The sequence below is a fragment of the Chelonus insularis genome, unplaced genomic scaffold (assembly GCF_013357705.1).
Source record: "Chelonus insularis isolate UGA/USDA-ARS -01 unplaced genomic scaffold, ASM1335770v1 contig_36_pilon, whole genome shotgun sequence".
NCBI lineage: Eukaryota > Metazoa > Arthropoda > Insecta > Hymenoptera > Braconidae > Chelonus > Chelonus insularis.
Window position 1 is genome coordinate 65,217 of NW_023276530.1, and position 23,218 is coordinate 88,434.

The 23,218-nt window shown below is 30.8% G+C and overlaps 1 protein-coding gene across 9 annotated transcripts in view; it reads left to right on the forward strand.

Annotated features, from left to right (window-relative positions):
• The window catches only part of FoxP (forkhead box P), a 122,580-nt gene that overhangs the window by 33,424 nt on the left and 65,938 nt on the right, over nucleotides 1–23,218 (forward strand). For all 9 annotated transcript variants that reach the window (XR_004690332.1, XM_035083786.1, XM_035083784.1 and 6 more), the window contains one exon: nucleotides 15,954–16,061. Coding sequence is in view for 6 of the 9 variants with exons in the window: in XM_035083784.1 (XP_034939675.1) it covers nucleotides 15,954–16,061 (108 nt within the window). In the remaining 3 variants the exon portion in view is untranslated. The remainder of the gene's footprint in view (nucleotides 1–15,953; nucleotides 16,062–23,218) is intronic.

Consider the following 23,218-nt stretch of genomic DNA (forward strand, 5'->3'; position numbering starts at 1 on the left):
TTTTTTTTTTATGTATAACTCGTAGTATTTTCAAAGAATTGAGAGTGTAATTTTGAGGTGGATTTGAGTTAAAAGGGATGAAATATTGAGAAAGATAAAAGAGGGGCTGGAGAATACATAGACAAAATCGTAGTAAGCACGCGATGACGTGATTCTATCGATTATCAAACAAATATTATGCACTCCCTCGGCGACTTTCTGCATCATATCTGCATTGAGGCTTTCTATAGTACTTCCGGTACATCAAGGTTTAACCCTTCATCCAAAACATGTACGTCATGATAACAAAAAAATACTATTAAACAAACAAAACCATTCGAGTTAAATATGAGGAGAATAGTCATGACAATTGTGCTGGAATTCTAGAAAACTTTATTAAATACTCCTTCACTTACATCGATGATCATCGAGACGAGCAGAATTTATTACAAATGTCTCATTAATAGATCAGATACTCGAGGTTTACGATAAATTCTAGTGAAATTTACTTTATTAGAAAGTAATTTTTACAAATATTGTAGCTGATTTAATCGAATTATTTAATATATTAACAAAATTAATAGTTTGGTAAAATTAGTAACAATATATTTTTCATTAATTTAACGTATCATATGTGATAATGTTCAGGAAATATTATATTCTTTGACTTCCTTATAGAAAAAATTGTAGCAGTTTACGTAGAAAATATCTAAAACTTCACGAAGAGAAAGGAATTGTAAATTTTACTCCAGTAAATAGTACATACATTAAAATTTTTTATTGTAAAAATTTTATTATGAATCAAAATTGTGAACTATACACAAATAAATATAAAATATTACAATTGGGATGCGTAATAAAATTTTTACAAGGAAAAATGGTAATGTATATTAATTAAACAATTGCTTATTACCATTTTTGTACCTGAAACGACAGGCTACTATTTATTGGAGTAAAATTTACAATTCTTTTCTCTTCGTGTTATTAAAAAGAATAATTAGAATAATGAAAAAATTGTTTTTGTTAGATTTTATGAATGTTGAGCACCAATTTTACGTATACACACTGTAAATCTCAGTTTTCCAAAATGCATTATTTTAATGCGGATTAGTGTGTTGAATATTACGTCACCCATTTGATTAATATTATAGTCACTTTTAACGCAGATCTAAGTGTGTAACACTGGGATTTACAGTGCACTGTATAAGGACTGCGCAAAATGCTAATTGTGTGACCCAGCGAAGAATATTTTATTACAGTCTCGTCAGTAAATGAAGTTATCATCCTGTCATGGCTGAGTACAGAACCATTGCTGAATGATAACTTCCTGTCAGTCCCAATACTGGCCCAATAATGGGTCTGTTGTATGTTCCCACTAGGGCAACGCACGCAACTAACTAAAATAAGTGTTACGTTTTGGCAATTACTTGTGCAACAACCCAATATTTATCAAATGATATAACAAACTATTTCACACTGCAAATAAAATGTTACTAGAATTCTAGTAACGTTTATTAGAATAAGTCCACTTGATAAGTCAAGTAATAAAGCTCTGATTATTTTGATAAATTTTTTTTTTTAATTTTTTTTTTTTTGTTCTAAATAATATTTGCACAAAAATGAAATAAAACTATATATGGATTTAGATTGCTCGGTTACGGTTGACCTGTTACAACGAAATCGTCGAAGTAGCTAGGAAAGGTAACAAGCAAAAAGGGCTGCTTCACTAACGAAGTACCCCGTCGGGGTAAGTTGACCGGCTGGTGACGTCGCAATAATGTAAGCCCATTGCACCCCTGGTAAACTCAGTGTTTGCACAACTCTTTGTGTTCCAGAAACATGTCCCACGCATATACGGTTCGGTATAGTAGGACGACATTGTCATGACGAGGAGCACAAGAGAATAGCTACAGAGTAACGATGAGAGATGAAGGGATTGCAACGAAGTGGATAACGTAACCCTCTCAACCCTCGCAGCCCCTTTGAAAATGGGGGCAACGTTTCCGCGTTACCATCATCCATGTTAGCGAACCTAAGTTTTTTTTTAGTTGTTGCATGCATAATAGCGTTAGGATTCATTAGCAATCAGAGATGGGTACAGAAAAAGAGGGTAGAGGGTAGTAGCCTAGTGCAGGCGTCTCGTTTGTTTACTACAATTCACCAGGTTAGAGAGGCCCATTGCAATTTTCTCCAACTCTTCTACTTCCTTCTTTCCTTTCTTTCTCCCTCTCTCTTTCTCTCTGCGAACCAAATTATATTTTATCTCGTTTATTTTTTCGTGTCTTACTTATCAATTTTATCCCGAGGATCAAATTAAAAATATTGATCGAACGATTAAATCTAATTGTGTAATGAGATCGTTATACTTCTTATTGTACCTATTAGATTAACGTGATGAAATTCTTTCGGAGATTATATGATAAAATAGCACATGTGAAGACTAAAATTAAAAAAATATTAAATATCGTATTAATTCAATGTATTTTAATAATAAGCTGTAATTGTAATCTCGTGGACTTAATGAAATTTTTACTCTCAAAATTGTTATCAGCCTCAGGCTAATACAAACTTTTTATTTCATTGTCAATTTTTTTTCTTTTTTATTTCATTCAAGCATTATTTTATTTTGCAAATCAAACTTTCATGTATGAAGCTAAAATGAAATAAGTTTTGTAAAAGAATAAGTACGAAAAATCGCGGACATGACCTGTTTACGAGTCACACAGTTTGTCTTTTGACTTTGAAACGAATGCCAGGTGCTTTGGATGGTCTTTACAAACTTTTTCAAGTCTCTTATAGTTACGTGATAAATTCTTGATAAACAAATATTGAATGAAACGTATGTTTGATTGATTTTCTTCAACTACAATATTACTTAAGTCTCAGAATTATTTTTAATTCATTCCATTGGATAAATATTTATAATAATTCATTTTGAGATTTATCGAAAGGGTAACTGTGGAATGAGATATAATTTTTGATGTGAAAACAAAAAAAAAAAACTGACACAAGAACGAAAACGCCGCAGGACAAGGGATGAAAATAGCAAGCGAGGGTTGGTAGAAAAGTTGCTGTATAAACAGAAGTTACCTAAGTACATTACAAACTGTAATGGCGAATCGGAGGTGCTTGGGTGGTTGTTCTAACAACGAAACAAGAGAGAAAGACTCTAGGTACTTTAGAACACAACCTCGAAACATTTATTATGCCATATTGTTACAAGAAAATTGCGTTTTTATAAGAGAAAAGGTGTTCGAAGTTGAGGCAAGAAATGTACTGTTATTTTATACAATAAAGGGTTCATTTTAACATCAATATACTCAATTATAAATTCATGAAATCATTTTATTAAATATTCCATTTTATTCTAGTTTGAAATTATTTTTTTTTTTTTTTCAAGTAAATAATCATAGTGATAAGAGGAGAAAAAAAGGTAAAAGTTGAAATAGTTCATTAACGCAGTAGAAGTGCACAGACTAAAATTCCAAGGGAATTGTAATAGTCCTGAGGAGATGTCGAAATAACTGAAAGGGTTGCAAAGCTATTTACTCTTGATGTGTATCAACCCTAAATGCAAATTTTTACTCTAAACGTGTTGCTATACAAAACTTTAATATTTTTTTAATGTCAGGATCAAGGAAAATTTTCCAAGAATTTTTATTGTCAATGCTTGAGTAAAAATAACTTGACACAAAGTATCACCATATTAGAGACTAATTAAATACAATTTAAAGGTATAGCAACAATGAATCATTTATTTTCATTTAAGAGGATTTTTACCCCATTTTAGATTTGTATTTATTCCGTTTTCCAATATAATTTTACTCCAAAACAATATCTTTTGCATTACCTGTCGTTAAATGCTTCCATATTGTTCAATAAAACATGAAGCTTCACAGTAAAGTAGGGTAAAATTTTACCCCACTGAAATTTCATTAATAATGTTTGTATTGTGACTGTTGTATTTAGAGTAAGTATTATTTATAAAATAATTCAAGCTTTACAATTCACTTTGTGTCAGCTCCATATAATATTTGAGAGTATTAGTGCTGCAAGATCACCATGAAAACCGCGTATCCTCATTGCCTTCATGCAGCAAAATGTTGGTTAAATAATATCCGCGCTTTCGACCGTAATTATCTCACTCTGAGATTTTCTGGGCTCTCTACGGGAGAAGCCCACGGCCAATATTCCGGGATGGTCGGTAGAAAAAGGGGTGAGTTTTGCTGGTGCTCTGAAGTTTGAAGATTAAAGATAAAGACAGCAAGAAACTTGCTTGGCTTTTACGAATTTTTAATAAATATATAGATATACTTATCTTCTTTGCTATTCTCAACCGTTTACCATTTAAATGCATAATTGTTATCTAATATTTTGAATAACAAAAAATATTAAAAAAAAAAAAAATATTTCTCATTTTCATTTTGTTTTTTTTATCCACCATTTTAGAGGATAATGGTCGCTATTGCGGTCGCAACTTTTACGACCAAATTACGACTTTTCAACTATTTTTATGAGAGTTGTTTCAATTATTTTACCAATTTGCAATTAAGAGCAACTCAGCTCTCAGCCAACCCTTTTCATTGCGGTGGGACAGAGGGTGTTGTAACAGTATTACTCTCACTGTTTGCCAACTTTATGGCGCCGATAATTTCATGATTAGCCAATTAACATAATGGAAAAAATAAGATGAACATTAAAGCATTCTTTTTTTTTTTTTTTCTTATTGTGACATATATTAAACAAAAAATTAATTCAGCAAGAAAACTGTAAATTATCATATGGAGTATAATTACTGTATACATGTATTTAAAATGACTATTAGTGTTATTTATAAGTTTAGTATTCATTTATAATAGTGTTAAAGTTGCGAAAATTACAAGGATAGTTTTAGAAAGACTCACTAAGTACAGAATAATGGTAAGACTAGTGTTTATTTGATGGCTTGTAATCACGCTATTTTGTCATGGGTTGTTGAGTTTTCGTCGACGATTTACAACTAAGAGGATTTCTGGCCTCTAGTCACTATCCCTACACCACATTTAACCTACTCGATTTGGTTCAATTGGTTTCCAAAAGTGCAATTAATTTATTAGAAATCAACCAATAGTAGAGTATTTTTATTATAACATTTAAATAACATCCATTTATTAAATTATCTTATCATTTAAATAATATTTAATAATAAACCTCCCTTTTTACGAATATTATCCAATCTGAATAAATGTAAATCTCGGTATTTTCGTGTATGCAAATCAATATTAAGTGATGAATCTAGTAAAATATCAAATTGAAAATTGTGCTTTATAAATACTAGATAAATAATAAATGGAAATTCTTTTTAATAAATATTCTAATACTAATTATTAGTATTTGTCTTGATGGAGAAGTTTTTTTTGTTTTAGCTGAAAAAGAAAGGAATGATAAGATTTGTACATGTTAATTAACAACGGGAAATACGTTGACAGAATAAATTGAAAGACAAGCATTTAGAGAAGTGTGTATAGCAATCATTGATTTGACCTGAGTTAAATTTACACTATCACCATTTTGACCTATTAATAATATACTCTACACAGTTGCGGTCGATTTCATTGAAACACACGATCCAAATATATATTGAAACTATTTACAAATTTACAAAATAATGTTTGAAAATTTTTTGCATTCGAAAATAACTGAAGAACTCTTGACATTTAGCTGCCTACATTTTTCAGACTTCTTGTTTAAGCTTTAGTATGTGTGTTGTAGTTGTAGAAAGCTCATAGTAAAAAGAAAGTACAGTTGGTTAGTTGGTTGAAAACTTAAACTTGTACTAAACTTGAATGCCGGAACTTGGGTAGAACGGAACCAAGAGTACGCCGCGGTACGAGACGAGACTTTACCTTAGCTTTATAGAGAGAAAAGAGAGAAAATAAGAGAATGCATATAACGAGCTTAGGTGGCAGAATGAGAGAGAAAGAAACCGAGAGAGAAAGGGTTGGCACGCTGATCGGTATCGCCGAAACGAGGTTTGGCAACAGCATTTAGCCTGAGACGAGTAGAAAAGAGTCTCATTAAAACGCGGGGTAACGAAGAAGGGAGAGACGTACCACCACTGTGCCGGGCAAAACTTGCGAAATTCGTTTCAACGTTAACGCCACCTCCTCCCCTTCTCTCCTATGCCTTAACCCTTTCAACTCCAGTGTGCTAGTGTATTTGGCTGGAGCCGGAAGAACGATTAAAATTGATAGAGCGCTTCGAAAAAGCACTTCCTCAACTGTTTCGTCAATCATCCCTTTTTTACGCATCAAAAAAATACATTTCTTTACAATGTCGTGTACTATGTAGACATGATATTGTTTCTCTTTCGATTTAATTCAAAGTTTTATATCGTAGATAATTTTATACAGTATTTTTTCATGTAAATAATTTTGAGGATTGACAACTGAGGAGTGTCTGTTCAGAAAGTCCGATTTTCATGATAAACAAATTTTACAGGAAGCAATAAAAAGTATTTAAATTGTTTAATAAAATATAATGATAATTGTTATTATTGTATTTAATGCACATTAGGCTGATTAATATACATGTACATATTATTAAAACATTACATGAACGTTACATTTTATCAATTTAAAAAATAAATATATTTTTCTTTCTACAGGGAAATAGGATTTTTTGAACAGACACTCCTCAGCTGTCCCCTTACTGCAAATTCCAAGATTTTGCAAACGTCTTAAAATAACACACATAATGTATGGGTAATATAAAATGTCTATAAACAAACTATACATGATTTGTAAACACTTTTTTTACGTTTCACAATGTCTGGATACTCTATAGTTTGCTTACGGCATTTAACATTGGAGAGGCTTAGTGTGTTAAAGATGTGTGCAAGAATAACACACTTGGATTTGTAGTGAGGTTTAGAATGATGAGTAGGGTAAGCATAATAATAGATGAGTAATTAAAATGGATAAAAATAAAAAATTGTCGTAGATAGAAAAAAAAATGTTTATTAAACGAATTTAATGCACTTGGAAAAAAATTTACTGCGAACAAGTAATTTTTTTTTTAATTAATAAAATCAAGATTTTAAATAGTCACAACACTGAGAATCCAAGATGATTCACACATGTTTGAAATATATTTATCTGATGTGTGTTATATGTATAACACCATTAACAGACTATACTACATGTGTGAATTTTTTACACACTTTTATGTGTGTAAACAGTCTTTTCAAAATTACTATAGTTTATTCATGGCGTCATGCATTATCTGAGTGAATTTCAAACATGTGTGATGGGATTTTGGATTTACAGTGAATGAATTATTTTTTTGAAATCAACATGCTAACATTTTCAAAAAATACATTTATTCTGTTCCATTATTTTGAACATAATTATCTGAGTATTGTGGTTTATTCTAATATTTTATTTAATTGTTCATTTTATTTCAAAATTCACTTGTATTTAAATTCATCACAATCTTAAACCAAATATCAAAATATATTTTTCAAACACAATTTTATTAAATTCAATAAAATATTCTATTGCGAATATTTCAAATTCTTTTTATTGATCGTATAAACATTTTTTTGTATGACAAAAATTGTTGTCTCAATGTATTTTTCAATTAATTATTCCCGGTTTGAACGAGTAAAAAATATTTCAGTGCATTTGAATTGATCGTTTTGTATAGTTTTTGAAAATTGGTCCATCATCTAGATGGTGTCCATCTATTAGTCTAGTCACCCTATTTTTTAGTTGAGAATAATTTAAAAAATTTTGTCACTTTCTCCGTGAGTTTAAATGTAGTCTCTTGAACTCTTTAGATAACCGCAGATGAAACTCTCGACCAACTGGCTAGGGTTCCTACATCCCTGAACAAACCAAAATTTATATACAATGTATCTTCTAGTCGGTTGCTTAAATTCCGAGTAAGTAAAACAGTTCATACCTTTGCGGTCATTACCTGAAAGTATTTTATAAAGTGTACTTTTAGAAAAATCTACCTCAAAAACATTATTTATTTAAATATCAAGTGACCTCGATTTAATTTTAATTTCTAAAATTATTTTAAATAAAAAATAAATAAATAAAATTCATTCAACTAAATTGTAGTGCGAGAAAGGATAATATAACGTAGATAATATCACAAGAAATAGTTAAGGGGTTGTATGTGTATCGTTAGTATTTAGTGTTTAGTTAACATTTAGGAATGGGGTAGCCGCCAGTGTTTGTAATTGGTACGGTTTTGGGAACGATGAAAGTGATTGTGTGCCTCACAGATTTTAGATGGTCTTGCAACGGAATTCAAGCCCTGCTAAAGTTTCGTTTTGACTTGTAAGGGTGAGAAGTATGAGCGGGGATGGCATTTCAAGTTCTCAAGGGTAGGTTCAACACAACGGGCCAGATGGTGCGGGTACATATCGCGGTCGTTACTACAATTAGATATTCGCAGAGTCTGATCTCCAAATAATAACAGATATGACTTAGGCTAAGGTAGAAACAATCCCTTCTTTACTTCTAATCCCTACTTTTTCTTTTTTTTTTTTCTTTCAAAATCCTCGCAACACCATGTGTGCGAATTTCACCTACAAAGCTTACTTTTAGCAATCAATAGTTGATAAAATTAATGCTGGTGATATTAAAAAAGAATAAACAAAGAAGAAGAAACTTTTAGATAAAAATAATAATTTGAAATATGAAAAATTCTGCAAGTCTTTCAGATATTGTGTGGTAGCACACAAGTCTTTTTAACATAAGATATTTGGTATTCAGAAAGGCGCAGCCCCACTTATTTAGAGATCAGTGCCTTCCCGGTTGGAAGCACGTCTCAACGCAGTCGGGCACTCTTTTCACGACACTCACCCCGACGCATATTTCAGTTTTAAACAACAAAAAAATGCTAATGCTTTGTATATACTTCAGTATGACGAATATGCCGCGTTATCGGTTTGAAACGAGGAAAAAATAATAAACAAATTTATTGTTAGATTTAAAAGTCATGGTACAATATATCTGCAATCCAATAATCATTTTTTATGTACAGTATTATCTTTTTTAGAATATATTACTGTTGAAAGTTATTAATAATAAAAATAAAACAGTTGGTGATTTTTCTTTTTGCCTGAGTCTAGGATTGGTGGAAAGAGGATGAGAATTAAGAATATTTGAAGAGGCTATATGAGCTTCATGGTCACCACCCAGGTCACTGTAGATATTATGTATTCATGTGAAAAAAAGGTCGAAAATTATATACATGAATTGATATTTCAGATTTACACATATTTTAAGGGATATGGATGGAGATATAGAAAGATTGGTGAATGTAAAAAAGACATCGGAATCAGCGTCAATCAGGGAAAAAAGACGTCGAGAGTTGTCAATTGTGTGTAAGCCGTATCCAAATTCAATTTGACACCGGTCGAGTTTTCATAGAATACCAATCGACTTTATTTTTCCACTCAATGCTTTTCTTATTTCTACAATTGTCACATAAAAATATCACGATTCAAAAGTAGATTACCATGTCCTTGTTAGAAGGATATTAATTATTCTCGAACTATAAAAATAATTTTTACAAAAGTACATGCTATAAATATTTTGTAGTAATTGATATTTTTATATTAAAGTCATTTCGATTCCAATATGAGAAGTATAGTTAATATATTTAAAAAATTTTACCCCAATTCAGGGTAATTTTTAGTTAATAAGGATTATTAATATCTTGTGGAGTAATTTTTTACCCTACACTGAAAAACAAATTGAGTAAAAATCACTCTGTATTTCAAGGGAAATTTTAACGACACAGGAGTAAAAATTTTACCATTGTGTAAAGTAAATTGTACTCTACCTGTTCAGATTATTTGCAATTTTACTCCATTTTTACCTAATTTATATTCTTATATTTTTTTATGAGTTTGAAATAATTTTTACCTCAAGATGAATATTTATCCATCACACCTTTGACCTGTCTCCATTTCAGTTATCATAAATAGGTTAGGGTAAATTTCAGCAGACATTTTTCCAAAAGTGATGAAAGAAAATTTTTTTAATCATCATAGCATAAATTTATTTTTATCAAACAGATAAAAATAGCAGCAATAAAATTATTCGGAGCAAACAATACTGACAAAAAATAATAGGTATCTTACCTAAAAATGTACTGGGCAAACGTAAAGGGTGGCGAAAGACGTGGCACGAATAAAAATGGGGTGTTTATAAGCGTGTGTCCAATGTATCACAGTATATTTACATACACCCCGCATTCGTAGTCGTCGTTTATATACCGTCAAGTTTTCGGCCGCCAAAGCCACCTCCTTTTTTTGTACCCCATCTTATTCCAATGCATACAACTGATATAATAAAAATTAAATATGATACTTGAGACTCTTTCTTCCCTTCTCTGTCTTTGCCTTAACACATAAATAAAAAAACTTTTCTGCCGTTTCCCTCAAGCCCTCGCGAATTTTTTAAGTTATCGCTCATTCGAAGGGTGACTTTTGGCTATAAGCGATCTCGTAGTCACGTTTTCGATTTTTTTTTTAATTTCTGCAGAAAAAATTATGATTTTAAATATCAGTTGAGACAAAAGGGTTAAAACATGTGAGCTTGTATCTAAGACAGAACAATGGAGAAGGGGAAAACGATTTAATAGCAGTTTAGGGGATGCTTAAGTGCTTGTCAAGGATTAAATCAAGATTAAGAGCAAGAGCCTGCTCTCACACTTACACCCTTCAGTCACCTCAACGAGAGAATCTCGGCAACAGAGTGGCTATCCTAGCTCAGTTGTATTCAAGCTCTTAACTAAATTAGACTGATTTTAGAGTTTAAGGGAAATAAGTACGTTTGGTAATGAAATAAAATATCTGAGTTATTTTTATTACATTTTTTGATTCAATTTATCCAACAATTCTAAAGGATTAGACACATAGACTCTCATTTAATTGAAATTTACACTTTCCATTTCAATTGGAGCTGATGGATTAATCATTTTTATCGATTCTTCAAACTATCATGAAACTCTCTTCAATCCTCCTATTACCAATTATTTATAAATTTAGGAAAAGAACAATTATTTTGATGCTTTTTCAAGTTTTTAGTTTGATCTAAACATTAGATACATTCTTTTAAGAATTATTAAAAGATCAGATACTTTTTAAAACTAAATAAATAATAATAATAATAAACTTATTTATTTTCATCATATGCCAATTGAGTCTTGGCGTTTTACAATATTTTCCATACTATCAATTAAATAACATTGCCTTAAAACTTAATACTTAAACCTTACACCTGATACAAAACATAACAATTTGAACTATTTTAATTTTAATCAGGCAGCCACAGCAACACACTTCGCTCTTTGTCATCACTGTAAATGCAAGTGCATTCTTGTTAGACATCTCAATGTGTTAAAGATGACGTCACCCATTTGATTAACATTATAGTCACTTTTTACACACTTAGAAACGCATTAAAAGTGACTACAATGTTAATCAAATGGGTGACGTCATTTTTAACACATTTAGATGTATAATAAGAATGCACTTGGATTTGCAGTGATCCAATCATTATTACAATAGTAATGAACAAATTCCTACAATAACAGTTTTTATTTACATTAACAGTTTTGCAATTTACACTTTGCAAAAAGAGGACTCCATTACCATTCTTTTCATCACTCCACATCGTCCACTCTGAACACAGGTGGGGTAGAGTAAGGTTATTTGGTGAGACAGGTAATTTGATGATTGACGCTTAAAAGTCTTCCAAAACGTTACCTATGCATGCAGTTACGCAGAATGATGCAACCAGTTCGCCACAAAGGTGGACAAGTCATAGTGACACATCATTACGCGACATTGCGTGCATAAGTAATGTTTTAGATGATTTTTAATTAAGAGTCTATCACCAAATTACCTGTCTCACCAAATAAGCTTACTTTACTCCCTACTATGACTAACAATATTCTCTATTTACACTATTTATTTTATTCTATGTATTTACTTCCTTATTTACAAAGAAAAAGGAACTAAATAAATATTTATTTATAATAAAGATCTTACATTTGAAGATGAATTTTTTTTTAAATGATTAATTTTGTAATTACTTATTGTCAAGAAACTTTTTTTTGAATTTCTCAAACCCTTTTTCCAATATCCCGTCATAAAACTGCACTCTAATATTTCCCCAGAGAACTACACTTTCCAAAATCCTCAATTACCTGATTCGACAGTATCACTACTCAAAAAAAAAACAGCCTTACATCACCAAACAACAACCCCTTCTATCCTGGATTTCATCCCATTTTAAGGAACCAAAGAACTCTTTTCTAAGACACCAACCTGTCTACTTGTTTTCTATTTTTTAAATTATATAATGTAATACCAAAACAACTGTAACTTGAAGTAATAAACCTGAAGTAGAAATAAAATCATGTTTCATTGGCCATACAACACACTATTGGAAAAAGTTGTGCATTAATGAAAAAAAAAACATCGATTTATTTCAAATAATTTGACATTAGAGATAACTTTGAAATAATTTCTAACGTACTTGATTATTTTGTTGGTGTTTTATTCAAAAGTCAATAACAGATTGTATTTCATTACACGTAAAGTATGACGTTTCTTTTTGTCAGGCACGTGTGGACAATTATTTATGTGAAAATGATAGTAATATTGATTCAATTGTCAGAAGAAAAAACGATACGCATAGAAGAAAACACAATGTAAGTGATCAACAGAAAAAAAGATTATAGTTATTGAAGGTCAAGTAAAAGAATGATTTAAAAAATAAAAAAAAATAATAATAATAAAAGTCATCAAGATCTAAGATATACATTATTATATTTTGTTGTCTTAAAGTATATTCCTTGCTATACTAAGTTTTCATGGTACAAAACTGAACAAAACAATTTGCTCCAAAGCAAACACTGGCATCCGGTTTACTTGTGAATAAACAACACATTTATTTTTAGAGACTATACTGAGTCGCTCGACCACGTTACATTTGCTCGTCTCACGCCCAGTTTTCTGCCTATTTACCGCTGTTGAGCTAAATGACTCTACATAAAAATATTAAGATGAACATCATTTTAAAAAAATACGAAAAAAATTAATGTTTGCTGATAAATCACTATGAAGGTTTTTATTATTATTTTTTTTAATTTTTTAAATAATTTCAGACATCAATGAATTTTTTTCTTTTTTATATTTTCTTAAGGATTGAAATCATCATAATAATGATGGTGGATTTGAGAGTGTGTGTTTAAGTATCAGAGAGAAAGATTCCACACACAATATTGTCATGATGAAGGCTTTTATTTTGTTTATCAGTACGTTTACGCCTCGCTTTACTTGGTGCAGCATCTGTAAATCCCGTCGACAAACAACGTTCATGTAATCACCGCGTCAGCCACATCTGCGTGTGACTCAGGATTTCCTGTTACCCTGCATTTCAACTGTCAAAACCTCTGAAAATTCTACAACACAACTAATCCGATTACTACTACTTTCATTATTTCTTTTTATTTTGTTTATTACTAGTATTTTTGTTTCCATTTATTTTCTGTCAATTTTAAGAATTTTGGTTAAAATAAGTGTTTTAAAAATAAAATTAAATTTGATAAATATTGACAATAATTGGATGAAAAATAGGGAGAGAAAAATCTTTATTTTCACCTTCTTCATAACTTGATGTCAAGAATTTTAAACTTCCCCTTGTGTATACAAACTTCATCGTCATCTGAAAAATCACGTCAAAATAAATCAAGACACAACTGGGATCATCTGGAAAACTTAATTGTTCTACCGAGATTGAATCAAATAAATAAAGTTTTTTTGTCTGCATATTTCATTCAATGCTCATCAAACTTTCCATCTCACTAGTAATTAATTTATAAATAAATATCAATGGTCTGGGATTAACTTCCCAGTGGAAAGAATAAAAAAATACAATATGTTTTTTATTTAATTATTATGATCAGTAATTATTTGTTATCAACAATATTTAATTGTTATGAACACAATTTTCTTATTATCAACAATAATTATTCACCCTGTTAGAACGTCTTCAATGCTATTCTCTCAATACTGACACAACTTTAAAATTATTTTATTGCTAATTTTGTTTTTAAAATTATTTTTTTGATGAAATACTGACATCATATTTTTCATACAATTACTCCTAACATTTAGTAATCATATTTTTTAAAGGATCTTGAAATTTTGTCTTAAAAATAGTAAAATTTATGAATTGTAAAATTCCCACTGGGAAGTTAAAAAACAAATGTTTATTTATAACAATTACAAAGTCAACATTAAATTTAATCATCCAAAAAAAAAAGTATTTATAGAATACATAGTGAGTAAAATAGCAGAAAAAATAGCAAAATAATTGATGATTTGTTCTATTATTAAAGGAGCTGCATGACTAATAATAATAATTGATCTGATATTTCCGTTTGTTTATCAGTGAGAAAGGAAATCCATTTGTTTATTTCTCATTCGTCACATGTAGACATAATAATACTTATGGTTGCGCATCGACGACTATTATTATATTATATGTGTTGGCTTACAAGTCGTTGGTTGTTTGCGTGTTTTGTTTGCATCGTGAGTTTCATTTGTACTTCTCCTCTTGCTTTCCCCTTTTACCCATCTTCCCTTCTATTCACGTTAGTGAGTACAGTATTGTGTGTCCAGCTGCACGCTATGCTCGCACATGCAAATAAGAGTCCATACGATAGTACTCTCTTGGAAAGTTCTTTACACATTTTTACATATATATGTATGTATATATGAAGTACACATATAAATACGTATACTCTGATACACATATACTAGAGATGTTCATAAGCAAACCGACACGCTTTACATCTTCTTTTAATGTATATGTTACTATCTGCTACGTTATTTACCTTTGTGAATGTTTATTTTTGCCTCCATGAGTGTAAGAAAAAGGTTAGTATCGATTCCACCTATCGATCGATTAGACTATGTATATATCCACATATAAATGAGCAAATGATGAATTCTAATAATACTACCTGTTAAATTATTTGTCGAGAAAAAAACAATGGCATTAAATATTAACCATGACATGAAATATAAAGAAAAAAATACTTATTGTTTTTTCATCACTTTTTTTTTTTTATTTTAAATAGTTTATTTGTTTTTTTATCGCATCTGTTCTTCGCAGGTGTAATTACACTCAATAATGTTATTGTAAAGTAATTTTACCAATAAACAGATCAACTTTTGCTTTAATATTTTTTTTATAAATAATTGTTTGCATATCTCTATAGTTGTATAGTGATTTAAATATTAATTTTATTCTTGGAATAAATAAATTAATGTTGAAATAAAAAGTTAATTTATGGTTCATTTGTTTTATTGTTGTAATGAATTGACTCTTGACTGTAATTTTATGATTCCAAAAAGAAAAAAAAAATTTACGGATGAAACAAAATTAATTCCATATGACAAAAATAAAAAATGAAAACAGTTGCAATGTAAAAGTGTAAGAAAACATTGCAGAGGAGATGAAGTATTCTCATTATACCGCGTGATTTACGAACCACCCAAAGATATTCTAGGTTAAAAGTAAAGTTAAAAGAAAAATAAGGCTTATGGGGTGTAAAGTCGAGCGTGAAAGAGAACAGGAGGATGATAGAAAGAGAGAAAATGAGTTTAAAGGTAAGAAGCCACGACGCTTGCCCTTAGGAATATATTATATAAAAAATTCGTTGGATGAGAGTAAGAATCGCCGGAGAAACTCGTGAATTTATGAAAGTGTACAACGACTTTTTCCTTCCGCCATATTTTATTTTATAAAATTAAACTTTTTTTTATTATCATGATAATTAGATATAACAAAAATCACTTTTAAAATAAAAACATTGGAAAATAAATGACTTTAAATCGTTGAGAAATTTTATTTTCACAAAAAAGTAACGAACAAATTTATTTTTATGTCCAGGGATACATTGGTGAAGGTCCATTTGACACTGGATCCTGGGGAAAAAACCACTTCCAGTCAACTACGATTCCTTGGCAGCTGAATACACGCAGCCAAAATCGACTCAGTGTAAGTTTATTTTTTTTTTCACTACTCCTTGAAAGGATCTTGTTATATATCACACAGTGTATACATGGATTTAATGCATTAAGTAGCAATAATGACAAATATTTGGCTATTTAAATACGCTAAAATATTTGTTGCCTATTAAATCACCTCATAACGACCTATTTCGAGGTTTAAAGACCATAAAGCAACAGTTAAACGTTGGCAGTTTTCGCAAGCTTTGCATACCAATTTTGCGAACACTCTTCTGACACTTTGACTTGATTCAAAAATAATTTTATTTACGACCATGTAGTACAATAATATGATAAGAGACTTCTGAATCTTCTTATTATTATTTTAAAGTAAAATGTTTTATTAAATAATAATTTAATGATATTAATGAATTAATGACTAGTGTGTAAAACATATATATATATATATATATATATATATATATATATATATATATATATTTTCGTTCAATAATATTGTCATCATAAAAATGTTTCCTGTATGACAAATCGAACGATGATGCAAACGCGGAAAATAGTAAGTCAAGTATACCTAACAGAGTTATTTAGACGATTGGAAGTAGATACGACATGTATAGTCAGCCAATGTTTTTGCATGTTCTCACGATCACGACAACAACAGAGAAAAAATCTTAAACTTTAGTAGATGCTTACAAACGTTTTGCGTGGCGTAGTGAAGCATCACGTTGACTAGCTAATAAGCTATAACCATGTAGTTGTATTATACAGCAAACGATACGAGCATGTCATGACGAGTTGGGTCTCTCTTTTACTTTTCTCTTATTTTATTCCCCAAGCTATATTACACTCGATGACTTCATTCTCGCGTGTAAAATGACGATCGTGAAAATGCTGACTTCTCAATCTGTACTCGTGTTTTTTTCACTTTATAATCCTTATAATCGGTTCTTGGAATAATTACGTAATTATTTTTCTAAAATTGAATCTAATCATGTCAATTAGTATAAACTATTCCTTTCTTAAGGTTTAACTTAAGATGAACAAATCCTAAATAAAGTCAAAATACGTAACAAATTAGTGTTTTCGTAGGACGAAAATTTTTCAATTTTATCCTAAACTCATGCTAATTTTATCCTATCTTCATCCTAATTTTATTTTTCTTTTGCCTTAGCTTTATCCAACTTTTATTTCATCCTTTTCCTGGTTTCAATCTAATTTCATTTGAGATTCGAGTAATTTTATTTTAATAAAAACATTATTATTCATAATTATTTATTTTATTTCAATTCCAATTGGGCTGTCTATCAGCATTGACATCATATGTATTATTAAAACAAGTATGACTGTAATGGGAGTTATTATAATATCGACCATGTTCATATTTGAAAGAGCAGTTTCATTTAATTTATTATTAGGTTGTAACAAATCATTTAAAACAATTCAATTTGTGATAAATATAATTTTTGGAAAATTAATCCATTATATGAATCGTGACCTTATTCCAACTACTTCCATAAGTACTTCTAGATATAAGCAGATCAATTTATGAGGTTGAAATCAGGCTATTCTGTCTATATCCTAATTTTTACCAACTTCAGAAGGATAAAAAAAGTATTAGGATTAGAAGGTTAAAATTAGGCTGTATCATCCTAATTTTTATCTACTCAAAAAATAAAACAGAATAATATTAGGATAAAAAGGTTGAATGTAGGGATAGAAAGGATAGGAATAGCATGAAAAAAATTAATTTATATTATATTTTATAAATAATAAGTGTTATATTTCAACTCGGGTTAAAACAAAAAATCAATAAATAGTTGTTTAAAAATAAATAAAAAATATTTAATTGTAAAGAAAGAAGGATATAAAAATGATAAAATATAATATAAAAAGTTTTTATTATTAATCTGTAGATTTATGAATTTTGAGGATTTGTCTTTTACTTCAGACGTAGACATTAAGACGTCTGGTCCTCGACCTCCGTCCCTTAACTTTAGGGGTGATATCTACCCTCTTATGTCGCGTAACAACTCGATGTAGTCTCGCTCTTACACTAAGAACACTGTTAGCCGTGTCCTCATTGTCCTCTAATTCTCATCTGATCCCCGCATTACGTAATTTTCTCTTTATTATTTTATAATTCCTACAGGGTAGCTACTCTTGGTAACTACTCAACTCTATCCACGTCCAATTTTCTCTCTTGTGGTGTAGCATGCTAATGCATTTTCGCATTTATTAATTATTCTACTTATCCAACTTACATTTCTGTATATTTCAAACTGACTCTGCTTGCTTCCTTGACATTTTCACGTCCCTTTTTCAATATTTCCAACCCTTTCATATGATAATCAATCCTTTTATATCAACTTTCTATCACGTTGTGACTGTCAGTGATTGCTGGCAAATTATTTGAACTTTAAGTTCAAATAAATAAACTATTTCAACTGACAATTTGTAATTAGTGGTGTTTTTTTTAAATTGCTACATTAATTGGTATGAATTTAGTGGAAATTGTCTAAGGGAGATAGAGATAGAGAGTGAGCCAAGTATAAAGGCGTCTTGCTTTGAATGCTAAACAAAAGCTAATTTATATCCGGGAGGTCGAGACGATTGCTGGAGATCGGGAGATGAATGGCTATGTTCCGTGCATACCAATTGACTTCCTACTAGATCTTTTGGCCACCTGCACAGGAGTTAAAGATCCACAGGGAACCCTCTCCTTTAAACTTCCCTAGATTACTCTTCCTTTTTCATTTTCATCCCCTTCTACTCCTTTTTCTCCTTTCATTTATTAACATCACCCATTCACTTCTGCAACCAGAGATGATATTAAAAGTTTAAACGATGTGTTGGTGATTTCAAATCCACTATTTTCAAGTTTATAGAAAATTTATCAAACCCTCTGGATTTCCATAAATCTAATTATGTCCTAAAATAATTTATACAGTTTGCATTAAATTCAAATATATTACTTTTTATCTATAAAAAAAAAACAATTTTGTATTTATGGAGAATCAGAATTAATCAGAAAATAAATATCAGTAATATTTAGATATATTTTCGAGGTTTTAGAAGCAAAAGACAAGAGTGATGATAAATCAATGATGATGACAGAGGGTGAATTTTGAAGGTGTAGGGAAAATTGAGAGGGAAAAGCTCACTAGAAGCCTGTTGATTCAATGTTAGTTCGAGGGATGGGAAACATCGTCTGGCTTGGCGTTGAACTTTCTCGATACACAAGGCAACATAGCAGCACAGTAAAGCACAACAAGTGGGGTGATGGTGGTGGCAACAAGGGTGAAAAGTACCCCTGATAGATATACAACAGACCAGAGGCGCGCGTCGCCAGCTTCCACGTGCTTTTTGTTGTCTTCTACCTCTCACCATTCGCTTTTAATCTTTCTACTTTTTTTTTTTTAATATTTGTACCATTATCACTTGTCCTCTCGATAATCTTTTTAAACCTTGTCCATAAATTAGCTCACTTTAAACTGTATGGTAATTAATTTTTTATTAAAAAAAAATTAAATATCTTAGAAGAGAAATAATTTTGTTGAGATTGTAATAAGTAGACTACAATAATCTTACTTTTAATACAAAAATAAATCCATTTTTGAGTTTTTTTTATGATTCTATACCTTTTGAAAGTATTTTTTATTGAGTGATTCAGTTATACGATCATAAAATTTAAATGGTTTGACATAAAAGAAGTAGATAAAGTCGTTATGAAAATATTTTTATTTGCTATACATTTTTGTTCTCTTTTATATTACATTATAGACTTTTCAATTTACCACGAGATGTGTATATTTTATTATACACTTTCCAATAATTTTGTTTGAAAGATAAATTTATTGAATATAAAAATAATACAGCCGTTTTTTTTTTCATCCCAAAATATATGTACATCAAGTTAGAGGTAATTTTGTTAGACAATAATATTGATCGTAGCTTCATTAAGTCACTAATTATCAAGATGCGTATACATGATGTAGAAACAATACAAGCTACATTGCGGTTTAAACTTTACTTGGAGTATTGTACTCATCTTGTTATTATAGAACGCTGCTGTTTCGGCTTATATTAGTCTATTTTACATTATTTACTCAACTATCATCATTTATTATCAATACAAATAAAATCCAGCTCAATGATAAAGCTAACATTTTCATTTGTTTATCATTTATCATCATCCTAAAATAAAAGCAATTAGTGCAGGTAAATTTGTCTATATTTCAACTATTTATCAATGAAACAAGAATCAACAACTGTTTCTCAACTTGGCTTTTAGAGTGGATTATTTTCTCTAAACGCTCCTCTCCACGTAGCTTGGTCTTGGAGAATAAAAAAAAAAGTGCAATTTAAGGTTGCAGTTGCACGATGGGCGTAACTGGCATAAATGAAAACTGAAATTTAGGTGTAAAAAGAGTGAGATGGAGGGAGAGTTGAAGAAATTGAGATGCTGTGAAGGCGAGCGTGGGATGTAGATAGTGAGATAGAGAGAGGAGAGAAAGTAGTGGAGAAAATAGAGATTTGTCTGGTCTGCAAAGAAGAAAGAGATAGAGTAGAGGGCGGCCCGTGGAATCCGCGAGGGCGTGTCCTTGCGTCAGCAAACAGGTGCAAAGGTGCGCGAAAGCTGACCACGCCTTCCGCGACAAGACGACGTTGACGACCAAGACTAGACTAGAGTTGGATAACGACGTAATATCTGGTCTCTAGTCACTTTACCCCACCGGGGAGAATTTGCAGAGCACTTGCTTGCTAGGGATGCAACCCCCACTGCTTACCCCCGGTAACCGAAGAGGCGGAAGCCTCGAGTCAACGTCCCTGGGACGATATGCACCTTTGCAAGTCTGGTATCAAGCTCCAAACGACACTCCCAGGACTTCTAAGGACATATAGACATTGAGGGTGATGAAGGGGTAGCAGGAGGCTTGTCTATTTTCTTCTTTTCGGACGAGGAATGTCGCATGACATGCTTGGAAATTCGCCATTACGTTCTCGACGTCGTATTTTCTGGAAAACTTGGTCCTTCAGCTCGAGAAAGTATGTGCAGGGGTGAGTTAGGTGTATCAATTAGGCGACTAATTACACCGCCTGGATAATATATATTTTACATTTAGAGATGGAGAATATGTTTAAGACTTGTCACTCAAGATAAATTTATATCTTATGATAAAAATAAAGAATCCGCCATTTTGCCAAGATATGCATTCCATGAATTTCCAAGTTGCATTCACTATATCTATCTTTTTAGTTTCTCTCCGTTGTTCGACTATCATTCCTGAAAGCTGCACTATTATAGTACTTTCTGAGCTATTATATCGTCTTGAACGAGGTGGCCCAAGGGGTGGTAAGAAAAGCTTCTGAGAAGGCAAACGCTTTCTCTTCAAAGGTGCTAGAAGACGTTGGGTTAGCCTAGGTGATGTATTGAGATCCCATTGTATCCACAGAATCCCCTAAGATTGCCAAACGACTTCCACCTACCCCTAATACCAACCTCTGTTATTTCTTTGAAATATAAGTCACCTATAACTTTATGTCGCAAGTCTGTAAAAAAAATATCTTTCAATAGAAATTCCATCTTCAATATATTTTAAATATATTTAAATTATTTGTCTCTCCATGCTTCTCTTCACACGATCACATATCTATGCACAATCTATTAATACTTATCCTCCTCTAATTACCCTCAAAGATCACTAAATAATTTTTTCCATCAAATAATCATCAAGTTCGTGGTAATTTTACGGTTAATAACAAATAAATAATTGGGTGTGAACATGATAAATATTTATAATTATATTAAAAGTAATGTATTGATGAAAATAGTACAGATAAGAATACATAGCAAAATATACGAGGAAATTTTAATTGGCGATTTGCCAATGTCCTCTTTGCTGCATGTTCAACTTTTCTGACAACCTCATGCTCTGTTTCTATTTCGCTTTCTTTTAGTTGTGTTTCTTTTTTCCCAAGTCTTGCAGTCTTTGCCGAGTGTATGACTCATGAAAAATTATATCCACTTAATGCATCTTATTTCACCAAGTAAGCAACGAATTAAAATGTTAATTCACTTATTTTCATAAATTAGTAACTAATAGATTTTTATTTAGTATCAAAATCTGTTTATTAATGACTTTTTTATCATACACACTATTTAATTGTAATCATTTATTTATTAAATGTTTCTTAAATCAAAAATAATTTTTATTTCTTTTTTAATATATATTATTTCAATAAGTATATATTGAATAAATGTTAAAAAATTGTTATCTAAAACCGTAGTCTTAGTATTTATCTCTTATGTGATACGGCAAAATCGATACTATCGTGCTCGTAAATTACACTAGAGTACGAATAAAACTGTCTGTATTTTTAAATTGAAAGAAATAAATTAATGTTTGAGAGTAAAGAAAAATACGAAATTAAACAAAGAAAAAAAAATCTGTCATAAAAGCTTAGACATTAGGAATAAAATAAAAAAAAAACAGTATAACAAAATTTTTCGATAAAGCCGTCAATTTTCACCCTCAATACCGTTTGTCTCCGGCAACGGAAGTGAGAGGAAAGTGAGCAGTACAAAGAGAAAAAGAAGAAAATAACGCAGGCGCCAAGGATTGTTCGCTTGCCGTCGGAAACGAAGAGACATTTATTACGACTTAAACCGGACTTTGTGTTTATTCAACGACTGTTGCTCAGTCTTCATCCACTTTTACCCTCTTCTTGTCTTTGTCTTTTTATACTATCTAATTCACTATATCCATAATATACATCTAGCTTTTTTACTCTCTTTCTCAAGCATTCTAAGCACGTACCATCACCACCCCTTCAACTTCTTCAAGGAGTTTTACCCTAAAATCTTTCACTTTATCCATCGTGGACAGTGATCCACCCTTCCTTCCGAGTATCGTTCAAATGGTCTCGCGTCCTACTCAAACCCCTCATCGGTGACAAGACCCTCGTGACCACAACCTTGAATTTTTTACACCATGTCACCCTCGAGAATCGAAAAATCATGATATCAAAGTTTTTTTATTTTATTTTACCTTCATATTATTTCAAATTTGATTTTTCTATTTTATTTATTTCCAACAAATCACTTGCACACTTTTTTTTGTATATTTTCGACATTTTTTGTTTCTTTTACAATCATATTGTTCTATTATGTAACTCATTATTTTT